The sequence below is a fragment of the Myotis myotis genome, unplaced genomic scaffold (assembly GCF_014108235.1).
Source record: "Myotis myotis isolate mMyoMyo1 unplaced genomic scaffold, mMyoMyo1.p scaffold_m19_p_4, whole genome shotgun sequence".
NCBI classification, from domain to species: Eukaryota; Metazoa; Chordata; class Mammalia; order Chiroptera; family Vespertilionidae; genus Myotis; species Myotis myotis.
In genome coordinates this window covers 11224915-11251634 of record NW_023416346.1, presented here as the reverse complement: position 1 = coordinate 11251634, position 26720 = coordinate 11224915, and the positions used below count along the sequence as shown (strand labels likewise).

Genomic DNA, 26720 nt, shown 5'->3' with positions numbered 1-26720 from the left:
GAGGGAAAGACAAGGAGAAAGATGCAAAATCGGAATGAGGGTCATGCGGGATCACGAGTTTCGTCTTGGTCCTGTTCCTTTAGAGATGCTGGAGACACCCTTAGCAACCTGGGTAAACAAGCTGTCACCTAGCAACAGAGGGCTTGCGGCCAGGCCCCGCCCCAGGACTCGTGATTTGTTTATGCTCTTTGCACCGGGCCAGGCCCCGCCCCAGGACACTGATATTTTGCATATCACCACGGCAACCAGGGGGCGCGGGGCTTAGGTGCGGGAGCCTGCGTGCTGCCCGGCTGAGGCGGACGCAGGGCACCTTGCAGCCAGCTGCCAGCACCCGCAGGTCCACCCTGCTGCGTCAGCGCGACCGGAAGCGCTTATGCTGGGAACATGGCGGCGTCCTCCAGCGGCTTGGGTGGCGGTGCGGGCCCGGGGCCCGAGACCGGGGACTTCTTGGCCAGATACCGGCAGGTGTCTAACAAGCTGAAGAAGCGGTTCCTGCGGAAGCCGAACGTGGCGGAGGCCGGCGAGCAGTTCGCCCAGCTGGGCCGCGAGCTGCGCGCCCAGGAGTGCCTGCCCTACGCGGCCTGGTGCCAGCTGGCCGTGGCGCGCTGCCACCAGGCGCTGTTCCACGGGCCGGGGGAGGCCCTGGCGCTCACCGAGGCCGCCCGCCTCTTCCTGCAGCAGGAGCTCGAGGCGCGCCAGCGGCTCGCCTGCCCCGCCGCCTACGGGGAGCCCCTGCAGGCGGCCGCCAGCGCCCTGGGCGCCGCCGTGCGCCTGCACCTCGAGCTGGGCCAGCCGGTGGCCGCCGCCGCCCTCTGCCTGGAGCTGGCCGCCGCCCTGCGCGACCTGGGCCAGCCGGCCGCCGCCGCCGGCCACTTCCAGCGCGCCGCCCAGCTGCAGCTGTCGCAGCTGCCCCTGGCCGCGCTGCAGGCGCTCGGGGACGCCGCCTCCTGCCTGCTGCTGGCGCGCGACTACAACGGCGCCCTGGCCATCTTCACGCGCATGCAGCGCCTGGCGCAGGAGCACGGCAGCCACCCGGTGCCGCCGCCGCCGCCGCCGCTCCCGCTGCCGCCGCCGCCGCAGGTACACGGACCCGGCGCGGCCCCCGCCCCGCCCGCCGCGCCGCTCCCTCCCAGCGCCGCCGGCTCCGCGGCCGCGCCCTCCCCCGCCGTGCTGGGCGCCTTCTCGGACGTCCTGGTCCGCTGCGAGGTGTCCCGCGTGCTGCTGCTGCTGCTCCTGCAGCCGCCGCCCGCCAAGCTGCTCCCGGAGCACGCGCACACCCTGGAGAAGTACTCCTGGGAGGCTTTTGACAGCCAGGGCCAGGAGGGCAGCGGCCAGCTCCCCGAAGACCTCTTCCTGCTGCTCCAGTCCCTGGTCATGGCCACCCACGAGAAGGACACGGAAGCCGTCAAGGCGCTGCAGGTGGAGATGTGGCCGCTGCTGAGCGCCGAGCAGAACCACCTGCTTCACCTCGTGCTGCAGGAAACCATCTCCCCCTCGGGACAGGGGATCGGATGACTCGCATTAGCCTGGTGACACTGCCTGCTGCCAGACCCCAGGCACCCGCCTCTGCATTTGGAGGGAAATAAAAGATATTGATCACCGCCGTTCTACCTTTGTTAGCTTATTCCTCTTGCCGCCACAGAAATCTCGTTGACTGAAAGTTACCTGTACCCCAAAGATATATTTCCACAATAGTGGGAGGAAAAAACAGTATGATGGGATCTGAGAGCACATGACTCGCTTCTCAAAAACTGCAACGTAAAAATGAGACTCCTTAAAAAACAAAAACAAAAAAACCCTCACCGGAAGAGAGCCGCTGCTTTTGATTTTTAGGGAGCGAGAGAGTGGAAGGGAGGTGAGGTGGGGGGAGAGACAGACATCGATGTGACAGCTATACGTCAATTGGTTTGTCTCGCGCATGCGCCCCAAACGGGGTGGGGATCAAACCTGCAGCGGACCTGCCCTGGACCGGAATCAAATCCCAATCCTTGTGTGTGTGTGTGTGTGTGTGTGCGCGCGCGCGCACACACACACAGGCTTACGCTCTAACCACTGAACCCACAGGCCAGGGTAAAATGAGAATCCTTTTATCCCTTTTCTCTTCCACCCAAGTTGATCCGCCCCATGCACCCATGCTCTAGTCTTTGTTTCATTGTCAGGAATTTATTGCACACACTCTCAGTACTTAAGCTATGTGGTTTTCTCATGGTGATTAATTTATTGGCATATTTCTCCCTTATCTGCCTCATACTTATTGGTGGGAATCAGTTGCTTGGTATAATTGTTGCCATAGCCCTAAATCCATGATAAAGCCATTCCAATACCCCTCACTTGTGGTTTAGATTTAGTTCGCCTATAAAATGGGTATAACTTATCTACCTGGCAGGGGGCAGAAAGCAGAAACAGGTAGTTCTTAGTTCCAAGATTATTCATTCATTTGAAGTTGACAGTGTGTCTAGTCTAGTGTGTGGGCTATGCCAGACAGTGAATCTACAGACATCATTTGCCCTGTGGTCCTTACTCGGAGAGCTGCAATACAAACGTATTCCGTGCAAGGTCATTTCAAGGGTAGACTGAAAGGGAGTGGGGCCCAACTTAAGTGTGTCAGGTGTGCACTGAAATTCACATTTATGGTTCTATTCTGAGAGGTATCTGTACTACCCATGACCATTTTTATCTGTAGCGATCTTTCTGTAAATCAAATATATAAAATCAGCATGGTTCTTTGGTGTTGTGTGATCATGTATATGCAAGCCAGTGTAATTCTCTAAAACCATCATGGCATGCTATTTATTAATTTTAATTTTATTATTATTTTAATTTTTTATTGATTTCTGAGAGGAAGTGAGAGGGGGAGAGAGAGAAATAGAAACATCAATGATGAGAGGGAATCATTGATTGGCTGCCTCCTGCATGCCCCATACTGGGGATCAAGTCCATAACTCGGGCATGTGCCCTTGACTGGAATTGAACCTGGCACCCTTCAGTCTTCAGTCCGACGCTCTAGCCACTGAGCTAAACCAGCTAGGCAATAGCATGCCATTTTTAAAAACACTAAATTTCCAATGCTTTTTGGTCTAAATGTTACATGCAAACCCACTTAGCTGTTTTTGTTTTAATGCAGTTTATCATATTTACAGTTTTCAGAGTGATAATAAGAACTTCAGAGTATACACTCTTTGGGTATACTCCAGAGTTCTCATCCTTTAGGCTGAAATTGTATACAGTACTAATCTTTTGGGGTGAGATTTAAGGACACAGTTTGGGGGTAGGTTTTTGTTTTGTATTTTTTGAGGGGATATGTGGATGGTTGTCTCTATGAATTAAGTGCCTCAAAATGGGTGGGAATTTTATTAATTAATTAATTAAATTATTGGGGTTTTTTTGTTGTTGTTAATCCTCACCCGAGAATATTTTTCCATTGATTTTTAGAGAGTGGAAGAGAGAGGGACAGACAGAGAGAAGCATCGATGTGAGAGAAACACATTGATTGGTTGCCTCCTGCACGCGCCCTGACCAGGGCCATGGGCTGGGGAGGAGCCTGCAACCAAGGTACATACATGCTCTTGACCAGAATTGAACCCAGAACCCTTTGGTCTGCAGGCTGACTCTCTAGCCACTGAACAAAACTGGCCAGGGCTGGGTGGGAATTTTAAAATATATATATTCTTATTGATTTCAGAGAGGAAGGGAGAGGGAGAGAGAGAAACATCAATGATGAGAATCATTGAGTGGCTGCCTTCTGCATGCCCCCTACTGGGGATTGAGCCCACAACCCCGGGTATGTGCCCTGACCACGAATTGAACCGTGACCTCCTGATTCATAGGTGGATACTCAACCACCGAGCCACACTGGCCAGGCAAAATGGGTGGGACTTTTCTGCTTCTATTTCAACAGTGTGGAAGCAATAGGCAAGGAGTGATAGCATACACCTATTTGTGACAGATTGAGTCACCATTCCTGTGCTCTCATTGGCTGCCAGGAAAGGCCCTTTGGTACCCTAAAAGCCTAGTCCAATTTATTGTAAAAGTGGTAAGGGTGCATGCTGCTTTGTGCTTTGCTTTTTTGGGTATACTCTTCTCACCCTGTTCTGCAGGCCTGGCCGGCTGTCTTACTGTCTTATGACAGGAATGCTTAGGAGTTCTGTAATGTGACTAATGGTAGTATTTGGATTTGGATTTAAGAAAAATCCTCCTTGCCCTAACTGGTTTGGCTTATTGGATAGAGCGTCGGCCTGCGGACTGGAGGGTCCTGGGTTCGATTCCAGTCAAGGGCATGTACCTTGGTTGCGGGCACATCCCTGGGGGGAGAGGGGGGTGTGTGTGTGCAGGAGGCGGCTGATCGATGTTTCTCTCTCATCGATGTTTCTGGCTCTCTATCCCTCTCACTCTTTGTAAAAATCAATAAAATATATTTAAAAAAAAGAAAAATCCTCCTTAGGCCTCTGATCTAAACTTCTTGCATTAAGGAGGTGGGTGTGGGGGTTACCAGAGAGGCAAGTATTGGGTTTATAAGTATAATTTAGGAAACACTAAAGGTTGTTTTCCATTCGCCATTGGCTCATTTATGTATGTCCCTCAGAAATTTCATAATATAGATAGCTGGGCCCAAGCCAGATTTCAGTGATTTTGACAAAGTTCTCTTGCCACATAGCAACTTAATACCCAAATTCACACTGATTGCTAACATGATTGAAAATAAATATTTTAAAGGAGATGGTCAGTCTTTTTAACTTGAAAACCAGAGGGAAAGATTTGCATCATTGAAATGTTCATTGACAATTCAAAATTAGCATTCAAAGTATTATAAACCTGAAAATGGCAGCGAATCATTGATTTTTAAAGGGTTTGGGGGGTCCCCTTTCCTCCCTTTATGGAGAGCTTCTGTGATGAGAAATATTGATTATGAAAAATATTTTGGCCTGGTCTCGGTGGCTCAGTGGTTGATCATTGACCTATGAACCAGGAGGTCACGGTTTGATTCCCGGTCAGGGCACATGTCCGGGTTGTGGGCTCCATCCCCGATTATGCAGGGGGCAGCCGATCAATGATTCTCTCTCATCATTGGTGTTTCTCTCTCTCTTTCCCTCTCCCTTCCTCTCTGAAACCAATAAAAAATATATTTAAAATATTTTGTATGTGAATGGTACAAAGATATGAAACACTGGAGAACTACTGCACTGGAGGAAGATTACTAAGACTGAAATTTATAAATTAGACAAGCTCTGGAACAGAAGGTTCTGGTTAACACCAACTGCCTAGGTGTCTGTACTGCCATTAGACTACACGTCAGTCTGCAAACCTTTTCTGTAAAGGACCAGCTAAAAATATTTTAATTTTAATCTTTTCAGGCCACAAATGACCTCTGTAGTGTACTTTTCTTTGTTTTTGCAACTTTAAATATGTAAAAACCATTCTTAACTCACAGCCCATACAAAATCAGGTTGTAGTCCAAATCCATGGGTTCTAGTTTGCTCATCCTTTTGCTAGAACCTAGAACAGCTGTGGGCAAACTACGGCCCGTGGGCCGGATCTGGCCCGTTTGAAATGAATAAAACTAAAAAAAAAAAAAGACCGTACCCTTTTATGTAATGACTAGGGGCCCAGTGCACGAAATTCATGCAGGGGGCAGGGGGAGTGTCCCTCAGCCCAGCCTGCCCCCTCTCACATACTGGGAGCCCTCAGGGGATGTCCTATTGACGGCTTAGGCCCGCTCCCAGCTCCCCTTGGGGATAGGGCCTAAGCCGCAGTCTGGCCTCCCTTTGTGGGAGGCAACTGGGCTGATCAGGGGAAGGAACCAGCCCCATAACCCCGCTGCTGCAGTCACTGCCAGTCACCACAGCCAGCAAGGTTTTTTTTTATCAACACGGACTCCAGTCCCGTCACCATGAAAAAATGACAACTTTTTTTAGGCATTTTCAAGATGTGTCTTTCATATAATAATAATTTCTTTATTATTTTTTTATCCTCACCTGAGGATATGTTTCCACTGATTTTTAGAGAATGGGAAAGACAGAAACATCAAAATGAGAGGAACACTTTGATTGGTTGCCACCTGCATGAGCCCTGACCTGGGCCCCGGCCAGGGAGGAGCCTGCAACCTAGGTACATGCCCTTGGTCAGAATTGAACCCAGACCCTGCCATTGGCAGGCCAAGGCATTATCCACTGGGCCAAAGTGGCTAGGGCAGGATATGACATTTCTTAGCCCTCCAGCAGCGGACCTTCGTTTTTTTCACCAGGAGTGTGGTGAAAAACCCTAGATCACCATTTTGGATTCTTATTACCCAAGTTACTAAGAATATTACCAGTGGCATACAGGGAGCTTAACCAATGAGCGGTCAGAAAAGGTGCTTCCTCTGTAGTTCACACCAATCTGCGGCTTGGCACCCCACCCACCCCCGCCCCAGGCTTGATGCCTCTGGCCTAGGCTTCAGGCCTGGGCAGGGGAACCCCATCTCCCCCGATCACGGGCTCCACCCTTGCCCAGGCCGACCCCTTGGCCAGAGGCGTTGACCCCCATCACCCTCCGATTGCCAGATTTGCCCCTTGCCCAGGCCTGATGCCTCCGCCAGAGGTGTAAGGCCTGAGCAGGGGACCCCCATCTCCATCCCATAGCTGGCTCCGCCCCCCGCCCAGGCGTGACGCCTCTGGCCCAGGTATCAGGCCTGAGCAGGGGACCTGTACACCCCTCCGATTGACGGCTCCACTCCCCGCCCAGGCCTGACGCCTGGGCCAAAGGTGCTGACCCCCATCACCCTCCAATTGCAGGATCGGCCCCTTGCCCAGGCCTGATGCCTCTGCCAGAGGCATCAGGCCTGGGCAGGGGACCCTCATTTCCCCCCATCACTGGCTCTGCCCCCCACCCAGGCCAGATGCCTCTGGCCAAGGCATTAGGCCTGGGCAGGGGACCCCCAGCTGCCCAGGATCACAGACTCCGCCCCCGATGGCTGGTTCTGCCCCTGCCCAGGCCTAATGCCTCTGGCCAAGGCATTAGGCCTGGGCAGGGGACCCACAGCTGCTCACGACTGCTGACTCCGCCCCTGCCCAGGCCTAACGCCTCTGACTGAGGCGTTAAGCCTCAGTCAGAGGCCCCCCACCCACCCCCGCCCCAGGCTTGACGCCTCTGGCCCAGGCTTCAGGCCCCGCGATCTCCCGCCCTGCCCCTGCCTAGAACTAATGCCGCTGACCGAGGCCTTAGGCCTGGGCAGGGGACCCCCAGCTGCCCAGGATCGCTGACTCCGCCCCCGCGATGGCTAGTTCCGGCCCTGCCCAGGCCTAACACCTCTGGCTGAGGCATTAGTCCTGGGCAGGGGACCCCCAGCTGCTTAGGATTGCTGACTCCGCCCCTGCTCCCTGTGATGGCTGGTTCCGCCCCTGCCCAGGCCTAATGCCTCGGCGCATTAGGCCTGGGCAAGGGACCCCCAGCTGCTCAGGATTGCTGACTCCACCCCTGCCCAGGCCTAACGCCTCTGGCTGAGACATTAGGCCTGGGCAGGGGACCTCCAGCTCCCCGGTGGTTGCAAGCTCCGCCCCTGCCCAGGCCTAACGCCTCTGGCCAAGGCATTAGGCCTGGGGAGGGGACCCCCAGCTGCCCAGGGTCGCTGACTCCGCCCCTGCTCCCTGCGATGGCTGGTTCTGCCCCTGCCCAGGCCTAACGCCTCTGGCCAAGGCGTTAGGTCTATGCAGGGGACCCCAGCTCCCTGGATTGCAGGCTCCACCCCTGCCCAGGCCTAACGTCTTTGGCCAAGGCTTTACGCCTGGGCAAGGGACCCCTAGCTCCCCGGACTGCCGGTTCCGCCCCCGCCCCTGCCCAGCTCCCATCGCGGGCTCCAGCCCTGCTTCCCCCGATAACTGGTTGGGGGTGGCAAAGGTGCCAGGTTCTCTGATCACAGCTGGGGGGCAGGGCAAAGGCGGCCCTGGGGGCCGCCTTTGCCCTGCCCCCGGCTCTTAGCTCCCCCCTGGGTATTTGTTGTTCATAATTTGTATCTTTACCTTTTTCTTCTTCTTCCTCTTCTTAAAAGATAGCTTTCAGCATTTCATATAATATTGGTTTGGTGGTGATGAACTCCTTTAGCTTTTCCTTATCTGTGAAGCTCTTTATCTGACCATCAATTTTGAATGATAGCTTTGCTGGATAAAGTAGTCTTGGTTGTAGGTTCTTGCTATTCATCACTTTGAATATTTCTTGCCACTCCCTTCTGGCCTGCAAAGTTTCTGTTGAGAAATCAGCTGACAGTTGTATGGGTACTCCCTTGTAGGTAACTTACTTTTTTTCTCTTGCTGCTTTTAAGATTCTCTCTTTGTCTTTTGCTCTTGGCATTTTAATTATGATGTGTCTTGGTGTGGTCCTCTTTGGATTCCTTTTGTTTGGGGTTCTGTGTGCTTCCTGGACTTGTAAGTCTATTTCTTTCACGGGGTAGGGGAAGTTTTCTGTCATTATTTCTTCAAATAGGTTTTCAATATCTTGCTCTCTCTCTTCTTCTGACACCCTTATAATTCGGATGTCCCAGAGGCTCCTTATGCTATCTTCATATTTTTGGATTCTTTTTTCATTTTGCTTTTCCGGTTGGGTGTTTTTTGCTTCTTCGTATTTCACATCTTTGACTTGATTCTTGCGATCCTCTGGTCTGTTGTTGGAAGTCTGTATAATAACCTTTATTTCAGTCAGTGTATGCTTAATTTCTAGTTGGTCCTTTATAATAACCTCGAGGGTCTCACTAGATTTCTTGAGGATCTCACTACATTTATCGGCGGTTTCTAGAAAGTTCTTGAAAAACCTTAAAAGTGTGGTTTTGAACTCTATATCCAGTCGTTTGCTTTCCTCCATTTCTGTCATTTGTGTCCTGTTTCTTTGTCTCTGCATTTTTTATGCTTCCCTGTGTTGGTAGAGTGGCTTTGTGTGCTAGGTGTCCTATAGGGCCCAGTGGCTCAGCCTCCCCAATTACCTGAGGTAGAAACTCTTGGTGCACCCCTTTGTGCTCAGTCTTGTTGTATTTAAGCCGTGATTGTTGTAGGTATCACTGGGAGGATATGACCTCCAGGCCAATTGGCTGTGAGAATCAGCTGTGTCTGCAGTGGGAGAACTTTTGTGCTGGAGACACCCTTCTGGGGAAAGACTTGCTTCAGTGGGGCTTTGGTGCTCACTGAGTCTGCCCCCTGAGTGTGTCCCTTATGGATCTGAGGAGTTGTAATTGGAATGGTCCCACTCTGACCACTTGGTACACTGGCTCTTGGATCTAAGGAGGTGGTAATTTAGCCTCTGCCTGAGGCTACCCAGCAGGAGCTACAAAGAGATCTGCAGATTCCCCTTCCTTGTTTGGGGTTTGGAGGTGCCCAGATGAGGCCCAGCTGTGAAGCAATGCAAGCTGCTGTGGGGCCTTGGGCCTTCTCTTGGAAGTTCTGGGTCTGTCTGGCCCAGCTGCAGTTTGTTAGGTAATTTTCAGATTGCAAAGGGCCAGTGCATTCATATGCAAAGCCTCTGCTGCAGCTTGGGTGGTGCAGGGTCTCAGGGGATCAACAGGGTGGAGCAAGAAGCTATGGCTGATCCTCAGCCCTGCCTTAAGGGGGCCGGCGTCTTAGTGTCCCTGTAATTGCTGCAAGCACATCCGAGAGAAAGCCGCCCTCGAGTTCTGAGTTCTGCCCACTGCCAGACAGTCCAGTCTCTCCCGCACAAGTCCAGGTCCCCAGAGACTTCCTGGAACCGGAGTTCAGAGCAGTCAGGGGCTTGTGACTCCCTCCTGATTCAAAAAGACAGCTGCGTCCTCAGTCGCCAGCCCTTGCAGCATGCGCCTCCGTACCTCTGCTCTCCACCTCTGCAGCTCCTCTGAGTCTCAGTGTGCTTTTCTCTTTCCTTCTAGTTGTAGAATTTCCACTCAGCCAGCCTTCCTGTAGTTCTGGATGATGTCCATTTTGTCTTTTAGTTGTATTTTTGAATTTGTTGTGGGAAGCAGCACTTTCCGGTGTTTACCTATGCCGCCATCTTGGTTTCTCCTCCCATCTAACTTTCATTACACACATGATTACTACATTAATTAAACTATTTTAGAGCAATAGTTTAATGGAAAAAATGGAAGCTTTTCCATTTATTTTCAAGATTAGTATAACTCTCATGACAAAACCTGATAATAGAGCCCCTGAAAAAGGTAAACCAATTTTATTTATTAGTATAGATAGAAAAGATCTAAATAGGATGGTAGCAAATTGAATCCAGATAAGTTGTTGTTTTTTTTTGGTTATTCTCTTCCAAGGATATTTTCCATTGATTTTTACTTTATTTTTATTTTTTTAAATATATTTTTATTGATTTCAGAGAGGAAGGCAGAGAGAGAGAGAGAGAGAGAGAGAGAGAGAGAGAGAGAGAGAGAGAGAGAGAAAGAAAGAAACATCAATGATGAGAGAGAATCATTGATCTGCTGCCTCCCACACACCCCCCACTGGGGATCGAGCCCACAACCCTCGCATGTGCCCTTGACTGGAATCAAACCTGGAACCCCTCAGTCTGCAGGCTGACGCTCTATCCACTGAGCCAAACCAGTTAGTGCTTCCACTGATTTTTAGAGAGTGGAAGGGAAAGGATTGGAGCCCAGGGAAAGGAATTGAACCCAGGACCCTGCAGTCTGCGGGCCAATGCTCTACCCAATGAGCCAAACTGGCCAGGGCCCCAGAAAAGTTTTAAATGATTAATACACTATGACCGAGGGCAGTTTTCCCAGGAATGTAGTACAGTGCTGTGCTGTCGCTCACTAGTACTGGCTTGTGAGAGCCAATTGTGTTCATTGTGTTCATGGGTTCCAAGCTCTGCATTCAGTGGCATTACACCAGCAGCTTGGAACCTGGTGTAATGGGAGTATTTGCATCATAGAAATCAGCAAATGCTACAGAGAAGGCCTTTCCCCCCATCAAACCCTCCTGCATTTTGCTCCAGAGCCCGTTGTAAAACATTTGCTAGCACACCACTGAATGTAAATATAATTTGACGATAGGAAAGAAGAAATGTGATCACAGCAAAAATGCTTGAAAAGCATTTGATGAAATTCTGCAGCCATTCCAAGTAAAGTAAAAATAGAAGGAAACTTTTAAACAGGACAAAAGGTATTTGTTTGAAGTTAACCGTGAACATTATATAAAACAGTAAAATATGGGCTCCATCCCCATTAAAGTCAGGAATAAGATAGGCTTATTTGTTTTATCTATCTATCTATCTATCTATCTATCTATCATCTATGTGACTGTGTGTCGGGGTGTATGTATATTAACATGTTAATCATAGGAAGATTTAGGGTGATTGCTATTTCCTGTTTACCAGGTCCTGTCAGCATGTCATCAGTGTAATGGACCAGTATGGTGTTTTGTGGGGGGTGACAAGATGTTTGGAGTCCCTTGGGTTTATATTATGACAAAAAACCAAGGAAGCTGGCATCACCCTGAGGCATGAACAGTAAAGTTAATACTCCTGTTCCTACTTCATAAATGCAAATATATTCTCATTTTGCTTATCAATGGGAATAACCAAAAGAGCATTTTCCATGTCAGTAGTTCCATATCAGGTGCCTGCTTCTGTCTTCATTTATTCCAGAGGAGATACCACATCTGGAATTTGCCATATTTTTGTCATCACCACCTGATTACATTTGTGATGATCTGTCATTTTCCCATGATTCATCTGGGTTTCGTAGGGGCCACAAGACTAGTTAGGAACGTAACATAATAGGTCACTTGCGAAGTGGTGGGGCCCCGGCTATAGTAACAGCAGTGTCCATGAAGCAGAAGAGGCGTGAGAGGCATTACAAAGAAAGAATTGGCTGGATTTGTGCGTCAATTCATTAGAGGGCATAAAAATGAGGGAAGAGTAGATGCTACTGCTAAGGTTTTAAGCCTGTTTAAGGGTCTTGGGCCCCTAGAGAATTCATCATTTCCCACGTTTCATCCATCCCTTTGTGTGGAAGATGCAAATCTTCGCCTGCATTGGTGCTTTTGCCCCCTTTCATCTACTGCCTGCTGGACATTTAACTTGATTGCCCTACTGTCACCTCAAACTTAGATTATCCTTAAGCAAACTCACCATCTTATCAGTCCACCCAGTCCTGAGTCACATGTTTCTGTCAACAGAGCATCTCTTAATTTCTATTATCTATGAGATCCTACCACATTTTTTGTCCATCTATATCAGTGGTTCTCAACCTTCCTAATGCCACAACCCTTTAATACAGTTCCTCATGTTGTGGTGACCCCCAATTTCATTGTTACAAATTGAACATAATTAAAGCATAGTGATTAATCACAAAAACAATATGTAATTATATATGTGTTTTCTGATGGTCTTAGGTGAGCCCTGTGAAAGGGTTGTTTGACCCCCAAAGGGGTTGCGACCCACAGGTTGAGAACCGTTGATATATATATATATGCCTAAGCGACCGTTACGACCATTCAACTGGTCACTATGACGCACACTGACCACTTGGGGGCAGACGCTCAACAGAGGAGCTGCCCCCTGGTGGTCAATGTGCTCACACAGTGGGAATGCCTCTCAGCGAGCTTACTGAGCAGTGGTAGCAGGAACAGCAGGACCGGATGAGCGGGAGCCACCAGGCGCCTGGCCCAGGCTCGGGAACCTCCACCTGCCGCTTCGCACACTACTACATCCCTCGGCCAGACCTGCAGGGATCAGTCCGAAACGGGCAGTCCAACATCCCTCGCAGGGTCCTGAATTGCAAGAGGGTGCAAGCCAAGCTGAGGGACCCCACCGGTGCACGAATCCGTGCACCAGGCCTCTAGTATATCCATAATCACTCCTACTACACACACATGGAAAACTCTGGGAGTTAAGTCTGTAGATATTAGGAGTATTTGTCTCATATCTGAAATCTGTCAAAAGCTCTTTAAAAGATTCATGCATTCTCTGGAAAGGATTAATTACATACCATTAAGGTCCCAGTGGAATTCCCTCGATAGCTCTGCCACTTCAGCCCATCGATACTATACATGATGATAAACTGAGAGATGTAGAGGCTGGAGAACTTGTGACGGGCACCCTGGGTCATGATGCTGTGAATAATCATTGGTGCCAACAGATCCACCTGCCAATTAAAACAACACTTTATTTTAAATGTATGGACCACCTTCTGAAATTAAGTACTGACTTAAGGAGAATCTACATTGACACAGATATGCCCAGTATTACCTTGGATGTGCAGTTGAAGCAGATACCAATGTTGAAATGTAGGTGTGTGTGAAGCCATGGGGTATATGATGGAATGAGTAGGAAAGGTGCTTATTTTTTTTTTTAAATTTATATATATATATATATTTTATTTCAGAGAGGAAGGGAGAGGGAGAGAGAGAGAAACATCAATGATGAGAGAGAATCATTGATCGACTGCCTCCTGCATGCCCAACACTGGGGATGGAGCCTGCAACCCTGGGCATATACCCTGACCGAAATCAAACTGTGACCTCCTTGTTCATAGATCGATGCTCAACCACTGAGCCAGGCCAGCTGGGTGAAAGGTGCTTATTGAGTTTCCAGCCTACTTCCTGTAAAACCAGAATGCTTTGAAAGAACTGAAGCTTTTGCTCTACTCACATCCTTTGTGCTGTACACATGAACCCACATAACCTAGTGCTTTTCCCACACCTCAGCCTAGTCAAAGCCAATTTCCTCCTCTCTCTCCAGCCCAGCCTCCAGCCTACCATTTCTATCTGTGATAAACTGCTTCTCCTCCTTCAAGTGTTAGTTCAGAAACTATTTCTCTTGATTAGCCTTTCCTACTACCCCAGACAAATTTAGTGCTGCTGCTTCTATGCTTCCACTCCATTTTGTATAATAACTTCATTATAACAAATTATTGCACCATGTTATAAAGGTTTCTTTGCTTATCTGCCTTCTTTGTTAGACTGAAATCCTTAAGGCAACGAACCTATTTGAGTGGCCTAACCTTTCAGTGTCTCAGCTTCTTTATCTGTAAAGTGGAGATAATAATGGTGTTTATCTCAAAGGTTTACCAGAAGGATTAAAGAGTTGACACATGTGGCCAGCGTGTCTGAGTGGTTGAGCATCGACCTATAAATCAGGAGGTCATGATTTGATTCCCGGTCAGGGCACATGCCCAGGTTGGGTCTCGATCCTCAGTAGGGGGCGTGTAGGAGGCAGCCGATCAATGATTCTCTCATTATTGATGTTCCTCTCTCTCCCTCTCTGAAATCAATAAAAAAAAAATTTTTTTAAAAAGCTTAGTGATCAAGTCAGTAAATTCTGTGAAACTGGGAAGACTAGGAAATACTTTGGGAAACAGAATCTTGGCAAGCGGGAACAACAGGTCAAATCTAGTAAGTGGAATCCTCAGGGTTCTTTGGCATGGGAAACCCTCTACCAGTCTCATCAAACTGTATCCAGTGAGGGAGATATAATTCCCCAAGTGGAAATAAGGGTGCTATTACAAAACAATAAATGCATAGAACAGATGCAAAGCAGCCAAACAGATTAAAATGTCCACTACACAGGGAGATATATATATATATATATATATATTCTGAATGAAAGTGATAACTACAGGAATACAAGGTGAGAACATGTGGTTTGGCAGCCTCACAAACAAACAAAAATACTTGGGGATTAGTGAACAGTCCTCTCAAATCGAGTCATAATTGGCAGCGCCTACAAAACAAATAAAAAAGATGAACTGATGTGGCATTAACAGATGTGCTCTTTGCGCCTGCTTGCTGGTAAGGCAGTTTATTTTTCCTGATTCCTATTCAGCATTTTTAACCTCAGGAAAAAGAGAAGAACAGATGCCATCTCACAAAGAAAAAAATACATAGGGGAATGTCTTCAGCCAACGAAGAAGAGAAAGAAGAAAGCTGGTGCATTATGAGAAGTGGATGGAGCTGTGGGAAGCAGGTGGTAAAACATGTGTACTGTAGTCCCTCTCCAGGGTGTAAGTACCAGAGGTGGGAGGCATGTTAGGTCGAGAGCAAAGCCGGAAGCAGAAACGTTTCCTCCCTTTTCCTGTTTGGGCTCTAGAAGGAACCTACCCTTGTGGTTAAGCAGAGAGGTTGAGTTGGCACTCCCAAGCTGCGCTCAGCTCTCATGTGGCATGGAGGGGACACAGAAGTTCCCGTATGTATGCCCTTGACGGGGGTCACAGTCCTGATTGATCACATGTTGACATGACACTATTTTTGTATATGTTGTACTAAATAAAATGGTATTAACATGAACTTCACGTGTCATAATTTTATAAGGTAGCTACTAGGAAGTGTAAAATTACACATGTGGTTTGCACTTGTGGTTCACATTACATTTCTACGGGACAGTGCTGCTCTAGAGGAAATGGGGAAGTGAGAAAAGCTGAAAGATTCAGTCATTTAAAAAGAAACTGAGTTAACCGAAAGGCACTGTTTCAGCTCCTGGCTCCAAATTAGTTGACAAGATTGGACTAACTTCAGTAGGTGCTTCCTACCACTGAGTGGTTTAGAATTTGTGAACAAGATGGATTCTGTTCTCTCAAATAAAGAAGCCAACTTTTCTTGGCTTGTGTGATGGGAGACTGAGCCATTTGTTTCTGTGTTAAAATAAAGAGATTGGAGGACCACAGGCCACCTCGGTTGGAGGCATCTAATCATAGAATACACGATCTTGGGAGGTAGTGAGTTCAATGACGTGGAAAGTATTCAGATGTCCTAATCCCAGGAGAAAGATGAAGAACCATAACTAGAACACCTCAGCACGCTCAATTCTATTCCCCAGTTCTCCCCTCATCTGTTACCTGGAGTTTGATGAGAGTGTATAAAAGAGATGTGTAGTGCTGTGAGCTTGCAAGAGGAATATGTGATGCATTTTCTAACCTTGATCCAGGAAAAGGGATCCTTGGTGCTCCAGGCATTGATTGATCCAGAATAATGAAGTCTGGCCAGATTTGGGGCCCACTTTCCTTTGCCCAAGAAAGGGGAGAGAGATTAGGTTCAGTTGGGTTGGTTCTAGGCACTTAGGAATAAAATTACTTTCTCTTTTTTGGAAAATATATCTTTAGTGGTTTCAGAGAGGAGGGGAGAAGGAGAGAGAGAGGCAGAAACTTCAATGATGAGAGAGAATCACTGATCAGCTGCCTCCTGCATGCCTTCCACTGGGGATGGAGCCCGGGCATGTGCCCTGACCCTGGTTCATAGGTCAACACTCAACCACTGAGCCATGCCAGCCAGGCAAAATTACTCTCTTTTTAAAAAAAATATATTTTATTGATTTTTACAGAGAGGAAGGGAGAGGGATAGAGAGTTAGAAACATCGATGAGAGAGAAACATCGACCAGCTGCCTCCTGCACACCCCCTACTGGGGATGTACCCACAACCAAGGTACATGCCCTTGACCAGAATCGAACCTGGGACCTTTCAGTCCACAGGCCAACACTCTATCCACTGAGCCAAACTGGTTAGGGCCAAAATTACTCTCTTGAGAAATGTCAAGCCTAGCTGTGAAGACGATAAAGACACAAAGTAAGCAGTATCGATTACTAACTACCTACGTGTTTTGCTTGTCCTTTTTATTTTCTAAAATGTAATAATTTTGTTGACCGTTAGTCCCTCTAATTATCTGACAATGGGATGTGTTACCAGCACTATCAAATATTATTATTTCTTTATTACACAATGTATGTTCACTGTGGAAAAATTAGAAAATTAAAAGTAAAACATAAATACATAGAAAAGCGAAATAAGCCTGTCAGAGAAAGACAAGTATCACGTGATCTCACTTATATATGGAATCTAATGAACAAAATAAACTGATGAACAAAATAGGTCTAGAGACATGGAAGCATGCAACAGCCTGAGGAATCCCAGGCGGGAGGGGGTGGGTGGGTGGTAAGAGATTAACCAAAGAACTTACATGCATATATTCATAACCTATGGACACAGATATTAGTGTGGGGAAGGCTGGGGTGGGGCAGAACCAGGTAGAGGGGGGCAATGAGGGACATCTGTAATATTCTCAACAATAAAGATAAATAGAATAAAAGTGCAGCTTCCTATTACAGTGAAGAAAATGGACTCAAGGGGAATAATATCACAGGCAGGCACGACGTTTAAGGAGGCAGTGGCATTACCCAGGTGAGAAGTGATGGTGGCCTGAATTAGGATCGTCACAGTGGGAAATGAAGAGAAAATACATTTGAGAGGCACCTATGGAGTAAAATTAATAGGAGATCGAGATGGATTGGTTATCTGAACCTATCCAACAAAAGTAAAAAAGATAGCCCAGTGGGTGTGGCTCAGTGGTTGAGTATCGACCTATGAACTAGGAGATCATGGTTTGATTCCGAATTCCCAGTTCCCGGTCAGGGCACATGCCCAGGTGGCGGGCTTGATCGTCAGTAGAGAGCATGCAGGAGGCAGCTGATCAATGAGTCCCTCTCATCATTGATGTTTCTATCTCTCTCTCCATCTCCCGTCCTCTCTGAAGTCAATAAGAATATATTTAAAGAGGAGTAAAAAGTATATACTCAGTCCAGTTCTTAGAGAGAAAATAACATTTACCATATTGTCCTGAGGCTGTAATCTGAAAATCTCTGATGCGCCCAGAAGCCATTCCCAGTGGAGCCTGACACTCTGAAATCAAATGAGGGAAACACAGTAACTAGAAGTGCAGGAAATTGAGCTTCACAAACTCAAGTTAACAAAAATGGGAGCATACCAACAAATGGTCATATTTTGTTTACTATGTGTCAATAATTGTATGAAACATTTTATTGTATAATCTCATTTCATTCACCCCAACAGGTAGGTGCTACAACTATTCACATTTTTTAGCTGAGGAAACTAGGGTCTATACATAAGTAGACCAGTGGCTTTCTTATTTAAGATTAAATATCAAGCTCTTCCAAGCAATATTTATAGTTATGTTTCGTAATCAAACCAAAATTAAGTCTCAAAATTTGCTCTTGGCAATCTTGGAGCTTCACAAAGTTGTGAAAATGAAGAGAGAGGTTTTTTTTAGCATTCGTTTGTTCAATATGAGGGCATCAAAAGTAGGTTTACAGATGCTCATATGGAAAATAATACAATAATTAATAAATGATAGGAAAATAAACTCTGTATTTCACATACTCACAACTTTAAAACCTACTTTTGCCCCACCCTGTATTTAGAGCTTCAAGTTCAAAGTGTTCAAAGCTTCAAGCATAACCACCCTCCTCTGAAGACTCATAATTTCTACCAGCAATATTCATTTCAGATTCCCTAATGACTGTGAGCTTGTATTTACTAATTGACAAAGGCAACCTCTCTAGGAAGGAGAAAAGGTGTATAGATGTAGGCTGAGTAGGCAGCATGACTCTGCCCATATCGCTACTCACTCTTTTATTTTCCTTCAATAAAGAAATTTTTAATCCATTTGAATTCAGAATTTCCAATTATAATAGGGTCTCCTGTGCAAAGGTGTAAAGGATATTTTCTTTTCTAGAATAACTTATTTCAGGTTAACAATAATTTGTGGATCAGAAAAAGATGGAGATTCCCTTTAACCACTCAAGACTAAATATAGAAGTGAATATGGCATTGATCTGGCTAATATACATTAAACATATGTACATCACATTACACATAATATTACCATTATTTATCATTTTAAAAATGCATATTCAGTTAGTCACTCTAAATACATACAGTTGTCCCTCGGTATCTGTAGGGGATTGGTTACAGGACCTCGTGCAGATACCAAAATTCACGGGCTTGCTACTCACGCTTGTTGTACACCAGGAAAAGAGTGCTCATCCCAGCCTGCAGGTGTTCGCCAATAAGGCATTCTATCCGCCAAATTCCAACTTTGGATGGTAGCATTTCCACTGTCTCAAAAACCCCTTATAAAAAACAAAAGGAACAAAAACATTGTTTTCACTAAAAAATGAGCATGAGATACATTGGCTTATGCAGAATATCAACAGAGATCTACCTAAGTCAATTCCACCACCGATAGATCCTGAAACCCAAAGTGCTTGCTATCAGATCCCTATTTGGGAGCACTGGAGATTGAGTCCTTTTTTAAAAAAAAAAAACATATTTATTTATGAGAGAGAGAGAGAGACACTTATTGTTCCACTTATTTATGCATTCATTGGTTGATTCTTCTATGTGCCCTGACCAGGGATTGAACCCCAAAACCTGGCGTAACGGGATGATGCTCTAACCAACTGAGCTAGCTGGCCAGGGCCTGGAGACTGAGTTCTGACAGCCTCCCACCCTGGGAAAGGGGAGAGAGGGCAACAGAATGCTTTGATGGTAGAGACGGGAGGAAGCTACTGCATAGGCCTATACTCGGGGTTTTCAGAGCCACAGGTGTGTTTTTCATTGACCAGATGCGGGCTCCCTGGGAGAGAAAAGTCAGGGAGGTCCTCCCAGATATAACCACTGGAGCTGCCTTGAGTGCTAGAGTAACCCCACCAGCAGAGAGCCTGAAGTGCATGCTGAGGGCCTGAGGAATGAGTGAGCAATCACCTGGGGTGAAGATGGAACCAACCAACCAGGTCAAGGGGATTTCATGAAAGAGGGTCCCCAAAAGAGCCCCCTGGAAGTCTCCAGCAAGAAGAGTCAGTTTTAAATATCTTCCAGGTAGCCCAGCTGGTGTGGCGCAGTGGTTGAGCATCGGCCTATGAAGCAGGAGGTCAGGGATCGATTCCCAGTCAGGGCACGTGCCCTTGTTGTGGGCTCCATCCCCAGTGTGGGGCATGCAGGAGGCAGCTGATGGATGTTTCTCTCATCATTGATGTTCCTCTCTCTCTGGCAGTCAGACATCCTTAGTGCTGCTGTGGAGGTGGGAGAGGCTTCTGCACTCACTGGCAGTGAGCCCGGCTTCTGGCTGAGTGGAGCTCCCCCTGTGGGAGCGCACTGACCACCAGGGGGCAGCTTCTGCATTGAGCATCTGCCCCATGGTGGTCAGTGCGCATCATAGCACCAGTTGTTCTGCCATTTGGTTGACTTGCATATTAGCCTTTTATTATAGGCAGTCCTCGGGTTACATCGGACTCGACGTACGTCGTTTCGTGGTTATGTCCCCAACTCCCATTTATTTAAAAAAAAAGTTGGTCATTTTGACGTATGTACATATGTTCTTTATGTTTTTTATTATTTACTAGAGGCTCGGTGCACAAAAATTTGTGCACTCGGGGGGGGGGGTCCCCTCAGCCCGGCCTGTGCCCTCTCGCAGTCTGGGACCCCTTGGGAGATAACGCCCTGCTAGCTTAGGCCTGCTCCCGGGTGGCAGAGGGCAGGCCCAATCCCTAGGTGCAGCCCCTGGTCGGGCTCAGAGCAGGGCCGATTGGGGAGTTGGGGCGCCGCCCCCTGTCATGCACAGAGCAGGGCGGATTGGGAGGTTGCAATGCCACTCTCAGTCACACTCAGGGTAGGGCCAATTGGGGGGTTGGGGCACCGCCCCGTCACACTCAAGGCAGAGTCGATGGGGAGGTTGCAGCGCCACCCCCTGCCACGCACAGAGCAGGGCCAATCCGGGGGTTGGGGCGCTGCCCCCTGTCACACACAAAGCAGGGCCCATCAGGGGCGTTGGGGCTCCTTACCCTGTCACGCATGGAGCAGGGTCAATCAGGGGGTTGGGGAGCTCCCCCTGTCACACACAGAGCAGGGCCCATCAGGGGGTTGAGGAGCTCCCCCCTGTCACTCACAGAGTAGGGCCAATAGGGGAGTTGGGGCACCGCCCCGTGTTATACAAAGAGCAGGGCAGATCAGGGGGTTGGGGCACTGCCCTCTATCAACCACAGAGCAGGGCCGATCAGGGGGTTGGGGCGCCACCACTGTCATATTCAGGGCAGGGCCGATGGGGAGGTTATGGCTCTACCCCATCACACACAGAACAGGGCCTGTAGCAGGGGGAGGGGAGGGGGGGTTGGGGCGCAGCCCTCTATCACCCACAGAGCAGGGCCGATCAGGGGGTTGGGGCGCCGCCACTCTCACACTCAGGGCAGGGCCGATGGGGAGGTTATGGCTCTACCCTGTCACACACAGAGCTGCAGGGCGATCAGGGGATTGGGGAGCTCCCCCGTATCAGGCACAGAGCAGGGCTGATCAGGAGGTTGGGGCGCCTTCCCCTGTCAGGAACAGAGCAGGGCGGATAGGGAGGTTGTGGCCCCGCCCCCTGTCACACACAGAGCCGCAGGGTGATCAGGGGGTTTGGGCGCTGCCCCCTGTCATGCTGATCCCGGTGCCGGGAGGACTTGTGGCTCCGCTGATCCCGGTGCTGGGAGGCATATTACCCTTTTACTATATAGGATAGAGGCCTGGTTCATGGGTGGAGCAGGCTGGTTTGCCCTGAAGGGTGTCCTGGATCAGGGTGGGGGTCCCCACTGGGGTGCCTGGCCAGCCTGGGTGAGGGGATTATAGCTGTTTGCAGCTGGTCACACACCCTTCAGGGTGGGGGTCCCCACTGGGGTGCCTGGCCAGTCTGGGTGAGGGGCTGAGGGCTGAAGCTCCCAACTGCTCCTTTTTTTCTTTTTTTTTTATTCTGGGCCAGCTTTAGCTCTGGTCCAGCTCTGAGGCCTCGGCTGCTGAAAGCAGGTATCTGGTTTGTTTGGGTTCTATAATCGAGACACTGTATCAACTCCAGCTCTGAGATCCCCGTGGGCTGAAAGCAGATTTCTGGGGTTTTGTTTAGCTTCTATATTTGTTACAATGTTTCAAACTCCAAGCTCAGAGGCCGGCAAGGCAGGCGGGGAACGTTGGAGTCCTCCGTCACTGAAGCAAGCAAGCCCCATGTTAGCTTGAAGCTGCCTGGCTACCGGCCGGAATCGTGGCTGGCAGCTAATTTGCATATCGCCCTGAATAGCCAATGGGAAGGGTAGCGGTCGTACACTAATTACCATGTTTCTCTTTTATTAGATAGGACTAGAGGCCCGGTGCACAAAAATTTGTGCACTAGGGGGGAAGGGGGGTTTCCTCAGCCTGGCCTGTGCCCTCTCGCAGTCTGGGACCCCTTGGGAGATAACACCCTGCTGGCTTAGGCTTGCTCCCGGGTGGCAGAGGGCAGGCCCAATCCCTAGGTGCAGCCCCTGGTCGGGCTCAGAGCAGGGCCGATTGGGGAGTTGGGGCGCTGCCCCCTGTCATGCACAGAACAGGGTGGATTGGGAGGTTGCGATGCCACCCTCAGTCACGCTCAGGGTAGGGCCAATTGGGGGGTTGGGGCACCGCCCCCTGTCACACTCAAGGCAGGGTCGATGGGGAGGTTGTGGCGCCACCCCCTGTCACCCACAGAGCAGGGCCAATCAGGGGGTTGGGGCGCTGCCCCCTGTCACGCACAGAGCAGGGCCCATCAGGGGGGTTGGGGCTCCTCACCCTGTCACGCACAGAGCAGGGTCAATCAGGGGGTTGGGGAGCTCCCCCCTGTCACGCACAGAGCAGGGCCCATCAGGGGGTTGGGGAGCTCCCCCCTGTCACGCACAGAGCAGGGCAGATCAGGGGGTTGGGGCACCGCCCTCTATCACCCACAGAGCAGGGCCGATCAGGGGGTTGCGGCGCCGCCACTGTCACACTCAGGGCAGGGCCGATGGGGAGATTATGTATGGCTCTACCCCATCACACACAGAGCAGGGCCCGTGGGGGGTGGGGGGTTGGAGCGCCGCACCCTGTCACACACAGAGCCGCAGGGTGATCAGGGGGTTGGGGAGCTCCCCCCTATCAGGCACAGAGCAGGGCCAGTCAGGGGGTTGGGGCGCCTTCCCCTGTCAGGAACAGAGCAGGGCCGATAGGGAGGTTGTGGCCCCGCCCCCTGTCACACACAGCCGCAGGGCGATCAGGGGGTTTGGGCGCTGCCCCCTGTCACGCTGATCCCGGTGCCGGGAGGCTCTCAGCTCCGCTGATCCCGGTGCTGGGAGGCCTTGCGGCTCTGCTGATCCCGGTGCTGGGAGGCATATTACCCTTTTACGATATAGAATAGAGGCCTGGTGCATGGGTGGGGGCTGGCTGGTTTGCCCTGAAGGGGGTGTCCTGGATCAGGGTGGGGGTCCCCACTGGGGTGCCTGGCCAGCCTGGATGAGGGGATGATGGCTGTTTGCAGCTGGTCACACACCCTTCAGGGTGTGGGTCCCCACTGGGGTGCCTGGCCAGTCTGGGTGAGGGGCTGAGGGCTGTTTTCAGGCTGGGACTGAAGCTCCCAACTGCTCCTTTTTTTCTTTTTTTTTTCTTTTTTATTCTGGGCCAGCTTTAGCTCTGAGGCCTCAGCTGCTGAAAGCAAGTATCTGGTTTGTTTAGGTTCTATAATCAAAACTCTGTATCAACTCCAGCTCTGAGATCCCAGCTGGCTGAAAGCTGGTTTCTGGGGTTTTGTTTAGCTTCTATATTTGTAGCTATGTTTCTTCAACTGCAAGCTCAGAGGCCGGCAAGGCAGGCGGGAACGTTGCAGTCCTCCGTCACTGAAGCAAGCAAGCCTCATGTTCAGTTTAAGCTGCCTGGCTGCCGGCTGGCATCTTGGCTGACAGTTAATTTGCATATCACCGTGATTAGCCAATGGGAAGGGTAGCGGTTGTACGTTAATTACCATCTTTCTCTTTTATTAGATAGGATTTACCACAAGTAAAGGTCAGGAATTATCTTTCTTTTAATTTTCTTTTACTATTTCACTTCATTACTGCTGTGTATGTGCTCCATGTGAGTGACGTAGGTGCTTATGTAGGTGGGTTCCGACTTACAGCGAAAATCACATTACGTCAAGCCATAGGAATGGATTTCTGATGTAACTCGAGGACCTACTGTATAGGAAGGATAAGAGTGGCCCAGCCAGTGTTGCTCAGTGGATTGAGCGCAATTCCATGCACCAAGAGATCATTAGTTTGATTCCCGGTTAGGATATATGCCTGCCCAGTTTGTGGGCTTGATCCCAAGTAGGGAGTGTGCAGGAAGCAGCTGATCAATGTTTATCAATCATTAATGTTTCTATCTCTCTTCCTCTCCCTTCCTCTGTCTCTCTCTAAAATAAAATAAAAAAATCAATAAAATCATACATAAAAAAGGTAAGAGTGAAGCAGAAAAGTCACTGGTCCTATCAGAAGTTTTATGCAAAAATGGGGCAAGTTTATTCCTACTATTAAACCTGTTTTAAAGGGACAGTGGAGAACTAATGAAGTTGTGCTTTGATCAACATTGTAAGTAGTAGTTAACATATTGGTAACAGACATAAACAAGTCACTTCTTGGATAACTACTGGTGCCATATGTGGGATTTGAGATGGAAAAAAAAATCTCTCTTTTCCTAGGAAAGTGCTATGCCATTAACTATCCATTTATTCTATTCTATTTCCTTTATAGCACATTATCTGTATCTGAAATTATCATATTCACTTACGAACTTATTTATTATCTTTCTGTAGGGTAAAGTTACTTGAAAAAGTAAGTTACCCATGAACAGGAAGTTTGCCTGCTTTTTTCACTGATCATATTCCCAGTGCCTAGACCATTTCAAGTAAATCTATAATAATAAAAGCGTAAAATGCTAATTAGACCAGACAGCTGAACGACCTTCCGGACATCCTTCCAGATGACCTTCCAGATGAAGCCAGGGCTGTGAGGGCCGAGCCCCTTGCACAAATTTCGTGCATTGGGCCTCTAGTATACAATAAGTACAGAAAGTAGAAGAAAGAGCACAAACCAGCCCATACCTGGATAGAGGTTGTAGACTGCCATTTTGTACTCCTTTTTTTTCCTTACAGTGAAGACGTGTCCACTGAAATGAATAGAATGTATGTTTTCATTGCTGCCCATGCTGAGCAGATACCATCGGATCCTTTGATCATGAGCCATTACTAAACCAGGTAGAGTATCCATCACATAGCCATTGATCGCTGGAGAAGGAGAACAGAGAAGGCTGTTAAAATCTATTAAAGTTTCTTTTTTTAGAAAAAGTATGTTTTATTGATTGCAGAGAGGAAGGGAGAGGGAGAGAGAGAGACAGAAGCATCAATGATGAGAGGGAATCATTGATGGGGCTGCCTCCTGCACGCTGGGAATTGAACCATGACCTCCTGGTTCATAGGTTGACACTCAACTACTGAGCCACGCCGGCCAAGCTAGAAGTTTCTTTTCCTCCACTCCAGTCAAAAATATTGATTCTTTGAAGATTCCACTCCCATACACACACTCTCAATTCATACAGTGTCCAAGCCTCAGGCTCGAGGCTCCTTTGTCATAGTGCATGCTGCTTTTCACAGTGAGCGTGGGATATATTTGGGCATGGGATACGTTACCATGGAAGCGATACTTTTCTTTAAAAGCAGGGTCCTCCATCCGGATATCGCAGGGACCTCTGCAGTTCCTTTCCATGTTTTCAGTGAAGTACCAGCTCTTGGTCTCATCAAAAATAGTGAAAAACAGAGCAAATTCCCGCACTGTCACTTGTCGCCCATGAGCAGGGTTCAGAGTGTTGGCGCGGCAGATCAGAAGCGGTCCAATCAAGCCCGAATGCATATCCTTCTCCTGAGAGGGAAGACACCAATCCTGTGAGTATAAGCTCCCCCACCTCTAAACCAGCGTAGGTTTCTCATCAACTTTTATGCCACTCCAATCTACTCCCCATCTTCCCACAGTATGATTCATCCTCCTCGGTAGATTCCAGAATAGTATTTCTAAAACACAAATATGATGCTATCTCCTTTTATTTATTTTTATTTTTTTAAAATATCTTTTATTGATTTTTTTTACAGAGAGGAAGGGAGAGGGATAGAGAGCTAGAAACATCAATGAGAGAGAAACATCAATCAGCTGCCTCCTACACACCCCCAACTGGGGGTGTGCCCGCAACCAAGGTACATGTCCTTGACTGGAATGGAACCTGGGACCCTTCAGTCCGCAGGCTGATGCTCCATCCACTGAGCCAAACCAGCCAGGGCTCTTATTTATTTATTAAAAATAAACAAAAAAACTTGAGGGAAACCAAGATGGCGGCATAGGTAAACACCGGAGATTGCTGCCTCGCACAACCACTTCAAAAATACAACTAAAAGACAGAACAGACATCATCCAGAACCACAGGAAGGCTGGCTGAGTGGAAATTCTACAACTAGAAGGAAAGAGAAAAGCATACCGAGACTCAGAGGAGGTGTGGTGCGGAAGTAAAATACAAAGGTGCGGAGGTGCATATGGAGAGGGCTGGTGGCTGAGGTCACAATTGTCTTTTTCAATCGGGAGGGAGTCCCAGGCTCTGAGCTCCAGTTCCGAGTGAGTCTCTGGGGACCTATACTCATACAGGATTAACAGGACTGTCTGGCATTGGTCGGAACTCGAGGGTAGCTTTCTCTCAGAGGCACACACAGCGATTGCCGGGGCCTCTGAGGACAGGACTGAGAGCAGCCATAACTGCTCTCTCCGCTCGCCCTGTTGATCCCCTGGGGCCCTGCCCCGTCCAAGCCATGCACAGAGGCTTTTGCATATGAAAGGCCCGGCCCTTTGTAATCTGAAAATTACTAAACAAACTGCAGCTGCCCAAGGCCCCAGGGCAACTTGCATTGCTTTACAGCTGGCTTCTGCAGGGTAGCCTCAGGCAGAGGCTAAATTAGCACCTCCTTAGATCCAAGAGCCAGTGTGCCCAGTGGTCAGAGTGGGACCATCCAGATTACAACTCCTCAGATCCATAAGGGACACACTCAGGGGGCAGACACAGTGAGCACCAAAGCCCCATTGAAGCAAGTCTTGCCCCATAAGAGTGTCTTCAGCACAGAAGTTCTCCCACCGTAGACA

General features: G+C 48.7%; 2 protein-coding genes across 6 annotated transcripts in view; one reads left to right on the top strand and one right to left on the bottom strand.

Moving 5' to 3' along the window:
• The window catches only part of F8 (coagulation factor VIII), a 97818-nt gene that overhangs the window by 16283 nt on the left and 54815 nt on the right, over nucleotides 1-26720 (bottom strand). For 3 of the 5 annotated variants that reach the window (XM_036304845.1, XM_036304848.1, XM_036304846.1), the window contains 6 exons: nucleotides 25232-25460; nucleotides 24647-24829; nucleotides 18735-18851; nucleotides 17530-17601; nucleotides 15846-15931; nucleotides 12923-13078 (listed from right to left, as the gene is read on the bottom strand). In XM_036304845.1, coding sequence (XP_036160738.1) covers nucleotides 12923-13078; nucleotides 15846-15931; nucleotides 17530-17601; nucleotides 18735-18851; nucleotides 24647-24829; nucleotides 25232-25460 — 843 coding nt within the window. Of the gene's footprint in view, nucleotides 1-12922; nucleotides 13079-15845; nucleotides 15932-17529; nucleotides 17602-18734; nucleotides 18852-24646; nucleotides 24830-25231; nucleotides 25461-26720 lie in introns of those variants that run through there. The other 2 variants (XR_004966916.1, XM_036304849.1) reach the window with 2 other exon arrangements.
• F8A1 (coagulation factor VIII associated 1) lies at nucleotides 236-2721 on the top strand. The gene has a single exon (XM_036304850.1). The coding sequence runs from the start codon at nucleotides 385-387 to the stop codon at nucleotides 1513-1515; it is 1131 nt and encodes a 376-aa protein (XP_036160743.1). The 5' UTR covers nucleotides 236-384; the 3' UTR covers nucleotides 1516-2721.

What these genes read in the sequence shown, in the direction of transcription:
- F8A1 (XM_036304850.1), top strand. Translation starts at nt 385, where the DNA reads ATGGCGGCGTCCTCCAGCGGCTTGGGTGGCGGTGCGGGCCCGGGGCCC.